At 34.1% G+C, this 13666-nt stretch overlaps 1 protein-coding gene across 1 annotated transcript in view; it reads right to left on the reverse strand.

Annotated features, from left to right (window-relative positions):
• Positions 1-13666, reverse strand: part of DIDO1 (death inducer-obliterator 1) — a 70359-nt gene that overhangs the window by 17165 nt on the left and 39528 nt on the right. The window contains 7 exon segments of the mRNA XM_078149893.1: positions 381-620; positions 622-922; positions 1083-1215; positions 1680-1784; positions 2151-2267; positions 4537-4696; positions 5012-5495. Coding sequence (XP_078006019.1) covers positions 381-620; positions 622-922; positions 1083-1215; positions 1680-1784; positions 2151-2267; positions 4537-4696; positions 5012-5495 — 1540 coding nt within the window.

Consider the following 13666-nt stretch of genomic DNA (forward strand, 5'->3'; position numbering starts at 1 on the left):
TTAGTCAATATCCCTTTAAAAACTATAGCCCTCAATACACATATTGTTCATTCAATACAAAGTACAAGGACCTAGACATTATACTACTACGAATAAAATATGACTGCAAGAGTTTTTTTTAACAGAAACTAAATTGTTGCTTTACAGACTCAGTATGAAATATTTGTCTTTTTTCCACATCAACTGTTCTCTAACCAAATCTTTAACTTCTGTATTTAGGTTTAAAAAAAATTACACAAGCATCAAAACTTTATACTATCAAATTTCTAGTTTTTCATTTATTCTACTAAGCCAATCTTAAAACACAGATACAAAGTATATATGTATAAACCAAATATTTGAGAATGCTAATAACTGAAGATTTTATCTGAAGTACATACTTAATGTTTGGTGATGGAGGAACTGGTAAGTATCTTGGGTCTGGCAAAGATGATGGCTTGGCCAATATAGATTTTGGAACTGCTGTGGGTGTCAAAACAGGTTTGAGTATTTCTTGTTTTGTTTCTCCAGTCAGAAGTTTGTCAGTCAGAGGGCCAGAGCTTGGACGGGTGGATGAGGTATTGATAGCAGCTGAACCGCTTAGTGCTGTTCTGGGGTCCCTACCAGATACCGTTACAGTAGACAACCCCAGCAGAGCAGGAGTTTGGGTATAATGAACTTTCTTCCACTGAAGATGGTTCTGCATTACCATGCCCCAGTGGTACAGGAAAATAATTTCTTTCTAAATTCATCTGAGAAATACTTTCAACTTCTGGTTCAGAAGTACTTTCAGCTATGGCTTCAGATACTAATTCATCAGCAGGACTAGAAACAGACCCAGAACCAGAGCTGTCAAATTTTGATTTTGATTCCACCTTCTTAACAGAAGCTGACAATTTTGGTTTCTTTGGAGCTGGTTCATCTTCAGATGATGGGACTTGACCTGAAAAATTAAATAAAAAACTTTAATTTTTGATACCTACCGAAATGCTAACCAAGTGAAATTATTTTAATCTATAACAGTTTTTCAAAGAAGTGAAAAAGAAGTTAACAACCATCAAAATTTTCCATACATGTAAAGCTGATCACCAAATTTTATTTACCTGTACAAATTTTGCAGTTCAAATCAAAAAGATGAGCCCGATGTTGACTTGTCGTATCTTTCAACATACTACTAAAAACATCAAGAAGAGGAGCACTACTTTTTTCAGGCACAGCTCGTGCTAATTCTTGTTCCTAAAAAATAACAACAAAAATATAAATTGAACCATTCTTACATGTTTAAATATGAAAATCTAGTACTTCATCCAATAGGAGGCAGTACAGTGCCTAGTGCCTAGGGGGTGCAGTGGATAGCATTCTGGAGGATGTGTGATACTGGATATTTAACCTCTGTCTGCTTTAGCTCCTTCATCTACAAAACAGAGATTAATAATAACACCTGTCTCCTAGGGTTGTTGTAAGGATCAAATGAGGTATTTGTAAAGTGCTTTCGAAAACTTAAAGTGCTATATAAATGCTTATTTTTATTATTGTTGTCATTATTATAATACCACTATCTGGAAGGAAGCCTGCCTTAATATTTAATAATAACTTACACTGTGTGATGAATGTCTTCTTATGTATGAAGGGGTTTCAACTGTCCACACTAGAGAAATTATGAATTCTTTAAATATAAGACAAAGACTTGGTACACTTACATCTGAGTCTGACACTGGAGGAGAATCTTCCATATCTGGTATGGCTTCCTGTTTCATGGCAGACTTCTTGCTTTCAGTCGGTAATTTATTTCTGGATTCTATCATCTAAAAGGAAAAAATTACACAAAAAACTATTGTTCATATAGAACTTTCAATTATATTATTTAATCCTTGCAACAACCTGAAAGGTACTGAGGATAAGTATTATGACCTTCCCCTTCTCCTTTTAAATGAAGAAAGTGAATCTTAAGCTAAATGACTTGCCAAAAGTTACAACAAGTAATTAATTAAGTAGCAGAGACAATATTCAAATCTGGGTATTCTGACTTCAAGCTCAGTATACTTCTCCTTACAGTACACCAAGAAGTTTTCATTGGTTACAGGATAAAATATTTAAAGTATATTATATTACAATCACACATAATAGTTAAATATCTAATATTAGTTTTAAAATTTTAAATTCATACTTACGGATTTTGTTGGCTTCTCTTTCCACATTGACAACTCTTTAGATACAAGTTCTTCAGGTTTCATTCTCACAAGTTTTGCCAGAGAGATTTCTTCACGAAGAACCCGATGGAAAAGTCCCTATAAAGAAATGTCTTATATTAATCAAATATTTGAGGTAGTATGTTTAAAGTACTGTACAAACCAATACTAAGATAGAATATGATTACTTCCCTGAAGAAAATTCTAGTAGGAGAAGTAAACAAATGATGCGCAAAGCAATACATGTCCTAACCTGGACAAAATAATAGGAGATTCTTTCAGGAAAGGATGATCAAAGAAGGCAGCATGTTAGAAATAGCACTTATTATTATGGCTATTAAAGGGAGAGGATATTGATTGATCAATGGTGAAAACAGGGGAGAATAACATCAAAATGGAAAGGTGTAACATATATCCTTGGATCCAGGTTGGCTGAGATGTAGGGTTCAGCAGTGGGGCTAAGGCAAAGAAAGCCTTGAATGACAGGCTAAGGGGTTGCTTTATTGAATACACAATGTGAAGCTACAAAATATTTCTGAACAGCACAATGCTCTAATTATGGTGGTCCTTTACAAAGATAAATTTGACAAGTGTAAAGGATGATTTGGACAGAGAAAAACTAATGTGAGAGAAAAAAAAAAGACACTATTGTGATATCCACTGAATGATATTGTAAGGAACCTGAACTACGGTAGCAACGAGAATGAAAAGGTGTTAAAATGAACAGGTCTTGTCAATTATTTCTATTACTTATATAACAAATGTGTTATTAATTTTCATTATTTACTTATTTATTGACTAAGTTTATGTTATTTATATAACAAATCCAACTAGGCTGTAAAGTTCTTAACAGGAGCAACATTGATATACTGCTTTTATGTGATAACAGCTACCACTGTTATACTTACTGCAGATATTTGTTCTCCTGTTTAGTTTTTTAGTTGCCTGATTGTTCCTTCTTGGCCTCTTTCACTGATTTATGTAATTCTTGCTTCCAAGAGTAGTTGTTTCTGCAAAAGCTGTCATTGGTCCTCTTCTCTACATACTATTCTGATTATTTCATTTATTCCCACATCTGTATATAAGTCATTCAGAAATATACATGATATGCCCCTAATCTCTTAACCCTATTTTGCAACTACCTGTTAAACATCTCCACTTGGACTTGAACGTCATGCTGGACTCAGACTGCCCCTCATCCCCACCAAAACCCAACTCTGACCTTCGTACCAATTTCTCTACCTCACACTTTATCTTACCAACACCTCAATCAGATTAAAAAATTCAGACTTTGTGACTCTAGGCAACCGCCAAATCTTGTTACTCCTACATCCTTCTGTGTCTATCCTATCTACTCTCATCACCTAGTTAAGACTCTCACTACTACTACCCACTTGCCTAGATTATTATAATTGCCTCTTGACTGTTTCCTATCTCTCATCTTGCCAATTCATCTTTCACACAACTGTCAAATTAATCTTAATTAACATGCCTTAATCAAAGTAACCATTCTACTCTCATTAAAAATCTTTTCAATGGTTGCCTTTTCCCTATGGTTCAAAATACCAACTAATTACCCTGGAACTTAAGGCTTTCCACAATCTAACTCCAAGGAATCTTTCCAACCTAATTTCACACCTTATTTCGTGTACTCCATGCTCCAAAGTGGAGTCTTAGTATTTCCTCCACCTTACTTTGCCCTTTTGCCTCTATGCATTTCCAGACTCAAGGTTGTATAGTTCTGTATTTCTCCATCTATGCTTGCTGAAATTATTTTCTTCATGGAGGCCCAATTTAACTGCCATCACATCTCTGAAATACTTCCTCATATGCTCCAAAAAAAGTGATGTCTCCTTTGCCCCCATCACACACTACCTTGTACCCTAGTTATCTGTGTAGAGGTACTACAGTATTCTTTGTAAACTCCCTGAAAGCAGAAGCAGTGTACTTTTTCAATTTTTTTATTCTAAGCACCTATTAAGCACTTAGTGTTTTTTGAGTGCTCTGGGACCTTTCCTACTACTTTTTCAGCTAAAATACAACAAAAAATTAAGGTTTATTTTTGCTTTAGTATTATCCCAATAGGTGGAGCAGCTAGGCGGCACAGTGGTTATAGTGCTATGCCTGGAGATGGGGACTCATCTTCCTGAGTTCAAATCAGGCCTCAGAAACTTACTAGCTGTGTGACCCCAGGTAAGTCACTCAACCCTGTTTACCCCAGTTTCCTCATCTGTAAAATGAGCTGGAGAAGGAAACAGCAAGCTACTCCAATATCTTTGCCAAGAAAACCCCAAATGGGGTCATGAAGAGTCGGGCATGACTGAAAAATGACTGAATATATTTTAACAGTCAAAGAGCACACACAAACCTGATTTTTTGGATCCTTGAGATTAAACATGATGCTGCGATATTTACTCTTGTACCGATTATCTGTAACTTGAAATAAGTTGAACATCTCCTTTTCAATATGCAGAGCAATTTTTCCTACTTCGTTTTCTGTCATGATTAAGTCATCACTATCATTGACTCTGTGATGGAATAATCAAAAGATAGACTACATAAAACACTGAGTTTAGCATAATTAGACTGGTTTACACTTGGAATTGCCAAGGACTAAGTGCCAAAAAAATTTCTATCTGTTCAATGTTAACATATGGAATATTAAGTTTATTTAGCTTCATGGCAAGAAGCTATCAGCAAATTAAAGTATACATGATACACAAAATTGACTAATTTGGAACTGAAAAAATATTTCTCCAATATTTCCACCTTATTAGGTAATAGCACAATTGAGTACAAGTATAAGTTGAAGTTATGTACACAAAAAAAGCAAAACATCCCACCTTTTCCACAAAATCTCCTTTAAGGATCGTCTTATATTTTGTCGAATTTGAGAATTAGGTTGTGACTGGGAAGGACTAGCTCCCGATTTTCCTGGAGTAGACGAGGAAGCAGGACTAGCAGAAGATGGCACTGGTTTTCTAGGCCCTCCAGCTAATGTGGAAGAAACATTTAATTTTTTAGAAGTGGATGCTGCAGAAGCAGAAGCCAATACTGATTGTTTGGTACTTGAAACACTGCCTGACAGATTACCAGACAACCATGACTTTTTGGGGATGACACCTTTGAAGCCTCCAGGTGAATTTTTAATGGCTTGCTTAGTAACTGAAGCATTAGTAAAAGAAGGGGACTTCTTTGGGACTGTGTTTCTAGGCAAAGTAGAGGTCTGTTTGCCAATAACAGAAGCAGAAGTTGAAGGAATGACTTTCTTTGTCACAGGAAGGGGTGTGGTCATTTTATCTTCCATCCTTTTCTCTTCTTTCATGGCTACAAAAGAAAAAAAACATGGTAAGCAGTAACATACCAAATAAATTGAACATCACTAAAAATATGTATTTCTTCTATGGTAATGGAGAAAAAAATTATAAAAAATACTTTTTTTATAATTTTTTTCTCCATTACCATAGAATGACAATCAAGTAACACTAAACAATAAGTATTCAGCAAAGAACTCTGGAAATGTGAGGAAGGGAAAAGTTTCAAAATCTACATTTTTCATTAGTACTGCTACAGATAGAATTGTAAGAAAAAATTCAATTCTGAGTATAAAAGTAGTATGAAGATAGACATTTCATGAAATTGATGACCTCTAATGATTTCAAACTGCTACCATATAAAGATACCAATCACTTAAAATATGGACACTGGACCAATACATTTTGTTCCAGTAATTTTCAAATCTCTCACAGGTTGTGGAAAATTGTTATAACATTTAACAACTATGGTAGTATGAAACAATTATGTATTATTCCTATTTAGTTATGGATAATTGTACACTACTTTAAAATGAACAGTAACAAATAATGTAATTAAATGGTTGTAATAATCACGAATGTAACCACTTTCTCTTTGGGGCTGTCAGAAATGCTATGTTTTCTATTTTATTCTGAGGCTGACATGTTATCCATCTTATATAGTTAATGAGACAGAAAAGCATAACCTTCATCAGAATCCCCAGGGAATTCTAAAATTAAAAACTTCACATTATCAGAATATATATAATAATTTAATTCCATAGATATGGATTTAAGAAAATCAAGAGCTCATTTTGAAAGCCTTTTACATATATAAATTCCTAATTCTGATTTTTAATCAGTTTATTCAAAAAAGGCTAATGGGACAGGTGAAAACACTTTCTGAAAAATTCTCTATTACAATTCCACTTTTAAAAGGATATTTTACATATGTGATGATTTGATTCTTTACCACAGAAGGAAATTAGTATATTAGTTATCTTAATTACAATATAACTTAAAAAATTCAAGTGTGCAATAAACCACATATGGGAATTAGGTATCACATAAGGAAAGCTTTTTTTAAAGTACGTGTCAGAATCAAAAACTCAGATCTAAGATGTTACTTATATATTAGGGAACATAATTTATCCAAATTTACTGTCTTCCTGTAGTACATCAAAATTAAAATGTAGTCTTCTGAAGATGTTTATGACATTTCCTCACAATTCAATTAGCTTGATATTGCAAATAATGCTTTCCCCATTTTATTGATGAGAAATCTGGGCTGTTTAAATGAACTCTCCATTGTCTGCTATATTATGCATACAATACACCATATAGTATCTCTAAGTGCAGATGAAATTATAGGGAGGAGTGAAAGTGGGTAATTGTCCTTGAAACTAGCATTTTAAATTTTATAACAAAGATTATAGCAAAATAGGGCCAGAACTGTCAATTTAAACAACTGTATTAAATCTAGCTTTACTGCAACAACTTTTTTCTTGTAAAAGCATATATCCAGGATATTCCTGAACAAATCATACAAATCAAAATACTATTAGTTGCATAGGTTTTGTGTAATCTAAATGGTCTTATCCTTGGTGAAATAGCTGCTAGTAGGACTTGACCAGAAAAGCTTATGTGAAATACAGCAATATATTCATACTTTCAGTCTTAATGAATACATTTAATGAGCCAATTGGTAGAAGGAAACAATAGTGGGAAATGGAAATAGTGGAAAGGATTTTCAACTTCAGACCAAATAGCACCCAGGTAAAATCGGTGCTTGCTTACACTTGGGAGGATGGGCTAATAAAACCTAATTCACAGCTACAAAGAATATTACCTATCATCCAGGAGAACCTCTTCATTTTATGAAGAAACTGAAGCCCATAGTTCAAATAATGGGTGAAACTGCAAGCTGATTCTATCAGTAATCAGACAGTGAACAGTGAATTCTCAGTTGGTATCAGCTTCACAGAAAGGAAGCTACATAGGAAGATAGGAATTCTTGGGCGCTTTGCTATCTTATCCAGAGGGGAATGGCTTACTTCAAGTTAAGCTGGATATTAAATAGGTTGAAATGGGCATAGTAATATGAATTTTTAAAAGGCACTTAGGATGCTCCAGTCACATACCATACCTAGCCAACTTTGCATCTATGTTATAGAGGAAGTATTTCACTGGTATAGGGAACCCTTGATGAGGAAGAATCCTTCTGTCAATATGGAACACTGATTGTGCAACTTTAGTCTGAATAAAAAGTTGTCTGGAGGATTATGAGTAATTTGCTGAAGGTCACATGTCAAGGGCTTGAGGTGGGAGTTGACCTCAGTTCTTCCTGATGCAAACAACTTTTAGATTATTATTATGCTGCCCTGCTTTCTACTTTAACAGCCTGTAAGAATGTGAGGGCAGTCTAATCCATAGCACAGTGATATTTCTAATTTGAGAAACTTCATTTCATATTACAGCTATTTCAAGATTTCAACATAAAATTAGAGAACATCCTGCATAGCATGGTGTAGCCTGTACGTGTTTCCAAAACTACTCTAACATCTAGAAAGACTGGAAATCATACCAAAAATGTGCCAGGAAATCTACTTTCCAACACTGTCTATTCAGTTTAAAAGACCCTTCTTCCTATATTTAATCACATTCACTCAGATTATTTCCAGTAATCTTCAAGGTACCTTGGTTTAGAGAAATTATGTTTATTCACAATGCTCTGCACAAAGCAAGCACTAATAAATTCAACTGAAAGTATTGCTGTCTACTTCATGCAGAACACTGTCTTATGACCAAAAATTCAGATAAAACATGAATGAAATCTGTGTCCACAAAAGGTGAAAATTAAAGTGCTACTGATGGGGTTGGAGAGGAGACAGTGCGAGGGGCAGTAAGGCTTAACTAAAAAAAAGTGATATTTTAATTAAAAAGAGTTGATCTTTAAACACAGGATGAGATTTCAACAGGCAGTAATTGTGCTAGCCATTAAGTGACTACCTCTGCCCTGAATGTGCTTAAAACCATACATAAGGTAAAACAGATTGGAGGAAGAGATGATTTCTAGTGGGGGCGGAGGAAGGAGAAGAGAATGGGGGGAAATTAACAAATTTTTACTAAATTCACAATTGCTTATAAATGTACAGAATAATATCTATGTGTATAATGAAAATTTCCTTATCTGTAAATTGTTGGGGTGGCAGGCACTTGTGTCCACATGCTGAAGTGTGAAGCTACAGGTGCCTCACACCCAATTTCTTTAAAATTTTTACTTGACATCTTTTGGCTCAGTTTAGTAGCTGAAGGAGGGGTTATTCATTAATAACAGCAATTTTATCTTCCAATCTTGACAATGATGTTTTCAAGATTCTTTATTCTTGAATATAGTATTAAAGTACTTTATGAACTAAATGTGCAACTTATCAAAAATCAGAATCATCTAACATCGAACATAAACATAACACTATAGTCTAACATCTTAACCTGCATCCAAATATCTTCCAATTCATTTCATTTGATTATTCCTTTCTCCATTTTATATCTATGAATTTTAGCAATGTCACTCTGAAATACTGACATTACTTTTTCATGGATGACTTAAAAAATATAAAATGTGTAAAATTATCACCCTTCATCCCACCCACAAAAAGAAAGATGAAGGCACCACTCTGAAAATTAATTAACTCTACCTTCCTCAAATGAGAAAGTGCCATGCTGGGGACAGCTAGATGGTGCAGTGGATAAAGCTCCAGCCTTGGATTCAGGAGGACCCGAGTTCAAATTCAGCCTCAGACACTTGACACTTACTAGCTATGTGACCCTAGGCAAGTCACTTACCCCCAATTGCCTCACCAAAAAAAAAAAAAAGAAAGAAAAAAGAAAAGAGAGTGGACTTTTAAAATGGGCAGCTAGGTGGCACAGTGGATAGAGCACCAGCTCTGGATTCAGGAGGACCCGAGGTCAAATCCGGCCTCAGACACAACACTTACTAGCTGTGTGACCCTGATCAAGTCACTTACCCCCATTGCCTAGCAAAAACAAAACAAAACCAAAAAAAAGAAAGTGCCATGCCATACTTTAAGTTTACTTATAAACATTTAAATCAGTCTTTACTAAATGGGGGAAGACTGTACTGTAATGTGGTACTACAGATTTAAGTAAAATAATGAAACGTTGTGGGTACCCTTATACTGGGTTTAAAATTTTAAAAGATGCTAAATAAATGGTGATGTAGACAATGGTAGATTAGGTAGAAAGAAAATGTCCATGGATGAGTTATTTTTATAATAAAGTATTCTTAGAATATTCAAATACCACAAAACAATACTTTTGATGGGCTTCCATTATGAAAGAGTAAGTCTGCCATGATTCAGATGTATAACTAAGTTGGAATCTGAAAATACAAAATAGCTCCATGAATAATTTAAAGTACATTCTTTAAAAAAAAATAATAAAATCACCAACCTGATCTTAATTGTATTATTGACTTACTTCAATCAATAACATTAACTAATGTGATAAAAATTTCATGGACTTGTAATTTCTGAATACCACTTTGCAAACAAAGCTGTCATAAACCCCTTTCAAACACAAATACAACACATAGGACTTAAAAGTATTATTGATATGATTAGAAAAGAGGCCTTCAGTCTTAAATTCTTTATAGAGTGATATTTAAGGTTAGAAAAAAGTTCTGATCCCTTAGAAAAAGTATTCAAAGTCCCCTGTAACATAAAGTTTTTAAAAGCTCTAAATAAACCTCTCCCTAAATAAGTGTAATAAAACTTTATTCCAATAGTTTTAATTTTTGGATGCAAGAAGGCAAAATTAGGGGGCAAAAAGGCAAGAATACCAGGAGTCTACAAATCTGGTACTAGTCCAGTCTGCTATTGACTAGCTGTGTTGACCTATTAGTCACTTCACTTTCCAGATCTTGGTTTCCTCATCTAGAAGCTTGAAGAGGCGGGAATAAAGACGGGATCTTGCAGCTTTAACATTCTACATCACATTGTGACGGCTTTAAATATATGCTTCATGGATTTTATGTTATAATCAGTTTACTTTCCATTAATACAGGAAAACTATTTTTTGAATAAAATTACAAATAGCTAACAATTACATAGTGCTTTAAAGTTTGCAAAGAGCTTTAAAAATCTTAATGTGTTTTCACAATAAACCCTGGGAGGTAAATGCTATTATTGACCTCATTTTGCAGACAAAACTTGAGATAAAGAGAAGTTAAGTGACATGCCCAGTATTTCAACACAAGTCTTAGACGAGATTTTCACCCAAGTCTTCTCTTCCTGTGTCTAGGTCAAGTATACTTTTAACAGGCTTTTATCAAAAATCTGCTTTTTATATTTCAAGTGACAAGGTAAATTAGCTGTAACAGACTATTATATAGCACATAGAAGTTTACAAAGTGTTTATTCATTTGAGCCTCACAAGGCAGTGGAAATAGGCCAACTATTCAGACCTTTACTGCCAATTTAGCTCCCTAGCAACTCCTTAGAAAGCATATGAGGAAAATGAAACAAACTTTAGGGAATTAAGTTTGGTGATAAAATACGAAGGTAAGCCCTAAAGATTAGATTTTTCTGTTACAATGCTACATTATCACTGAAAAATGAGTATCGGTTGTACAAATTTCAATACTGTATGAAGATCTGCATTAAGGATTTTAGCTCTGTTTTTGTTTCAAAGCAAAAATGTGTACTTAGATTTTTTTTTCTTATCCCCACTGCAGCAGAATTAAGGTTAAAATCACTTGCTGCAGAATATTTCTGGCACTGTGCCAAATTTAAAGTTAACATTCATTTGAATAGTTACGATAGTTCAGAGGCAGACAAAACCAAATTAATAAAGTACTCAACAGAAAATCTGGTAAAAAACTTTCACTTTTATCTTATGTTAAATAATTTTTAAAGCAAAACAATTTTAAGAATTTCCATCCCAACCAAACAGGCATAGATAAAAAATTGAGTTAAATCCTTCTCTCCCCCAATCCACAATCAATGTTTCTTTCGTAGGGGGCTAGAAAATTCATGATCAATTAATTTACTAAGTAAATGTAACATTCATTCAGGTGTCCCCACTTGTTCACCAATCTTTTATCAATGTTGACCTAAGTGTAGCAATGGTTTACAACATGAATTTCAAAATCTTTTGCCTTTATTTGTATACTATAAAAGCTATAAGAATCAAGGCTAGAGAATGAATTGAAAATATAAGTGAAATGTAATAATTCTACTAATTAGTAGTCTCTTGATCCACCCATCTTGAAGGTTAATGATTTGTTGTAGTTGTTTCTATATAGTGGTCTTAATATGTCTCCTTTAGTTAGCTCTTCTCACTTGCTCGTCACCTGTCTACCTCATAGGAATGAAGAAAGCCAGCAGTGACTAAGAGGGTGGAAAACACTCAGAATTGGAGACTTGTCTCAGCTTGAGATGAGATCCCTTTGGGAGCAGATTCAAGTCTCAATAAAAAGGGTTCCCACTACAATTTCAGTTTTTAAAAGGAAAAAATAAAACCCTTGAATAAGGCAATAGCCATTCTGTAAAGAAAATTCAAATGACCCTCATGATCTCAGCTGTTTAATGTAATAGCAATTCCCCAACCTATTATCACAAATGCAGATCACAAGTTACTCTGCACTTAAATAGAAAATCTTCATGTGTTAGAAGCTAAAAACAAAGACAAAAAACACTTGGGTGGCCAAAATTCTTGTGACCAGTTTCTTCAGAACTTAGGTGTAATTGGACATACAGTATCATACTGGAAAGTTTTCCAGCATGTTAGAAAACTACTAGAGTTTACATTATGCTGGCATAGTTTGAGAGAACTCAAGGTCACCTCCATACCATAAGGTCATACCAGGACTTTGGTGTACGTGTATACAGTTAAGTACCAACAGTTGATATTCCTGACAATGAAACATAATTATTTTTAGAAAGGGATATAGTATTTATGTTAAAAGCACTACAGAGAAAATTCAAGTTAAGAGCATTACAGAATTCAAGTTTCAGTAATTTTTCAAACACCAGAAGAAACACACCCAAAGTAACTACTTCATAATTAAAGATCAGCAACTTTTGGGAATACATGGAATAATTGAAGGATTGTGAGTAGGGGGAAAAAAATCATATTTAAAAGGGACCTGAGAGATCTAATCTAACTCTTGAGTCCTAGTGTGTGTTTTATCCATGTTTCAACAGGTAGCAAATTAAACTATTTGAACCTAAGACCTCTTACTCCAAATTCAGCTCTACATATTGCTATACTACAATATCTCAGACTGCATTATGTAGAACTTGTATTCTAACAACTAATTTAAAGTGGCACCAGTGCAACAAGATTTTTAGATCTGTTGTAAAATTTATTCAATGAAGGCAGGGTGGAGAGGAACAAGTACATTAACAATTTTAATGGAAAATAACCACATCTTAGTAATTACTACTACAATATTCATTCAGGTCTTTCTTTAGCATCTTAATTGGTAGTTACAAATAGGAAAAAAGATCAATTAGAATTATTAGTTCTGGTATAGTGGTTTTAAACATAAAACTTTAACCTCTCTACTTTAGAAATGAAGAAACTGGCCCAAAGAAGTCTAGTCACTTGAGCATGATGCCAAAGTTAACTGGTAAAGCAAGGATGTGAACTTGGATCTACTCACAGCCTTCAAATCTATCAGTCTATATAGTGTAAATTATTGTATTTTAAAACCACCCATGAGAAACTTTTTATTTTTAATGTGCTAATTTACATAATTTGTATCAACTCTGAAGTACATGATAGTCCATGCATCAGGGCTGTATATTTCTTTGGTTAAATACCAAATCAGATGGTAAAGTGGTAAGAGCCCTGGATAGGGACAGACCTTAGTGTGACTTCTGGAATTACCTGTGTGACCTGAAGGAAATTAATTTCTCTGAATCTCAGTTTCTTCATAAATAAAATGAGGTGATTTCTAAGAAGACTTCAAGCTGAAATATTCTGTGACAACTAAGATCCTAAGTTTCAAAATCTTAAAACCCTACGTGGAAATAAAATGTTAAACGAACTCCTGCATATAAAAAGGCAGAATTAGTGATTTAGTTTGTGTAACTCCTAGGGAAGAAACCTTACCAAAAGCAAAATGGGAACTTCGAACTATGCTGTAATTTTTGGTCTTAAAAGACTTGCCTAGGGCAC

The sequence above is a fragment of the Phascolarctos cinereus genome, unplaced genomic scaffold (assembly GCF_003287225.1).
Source record: "Phascolarctos cinereus isolate Bilbo 61053 unplaced genomic scaffold, phaCin_HiC Scaffold_2;HRSCAF=192, whole genome shotgun sequence".
Taxonomy (NCBI): Eukaryota; Metazoa; Chordata; class Mammalia; order Diprotodontia; family Phascolarctidae; genus Phascolarctos; species Phascolarctos cinereus.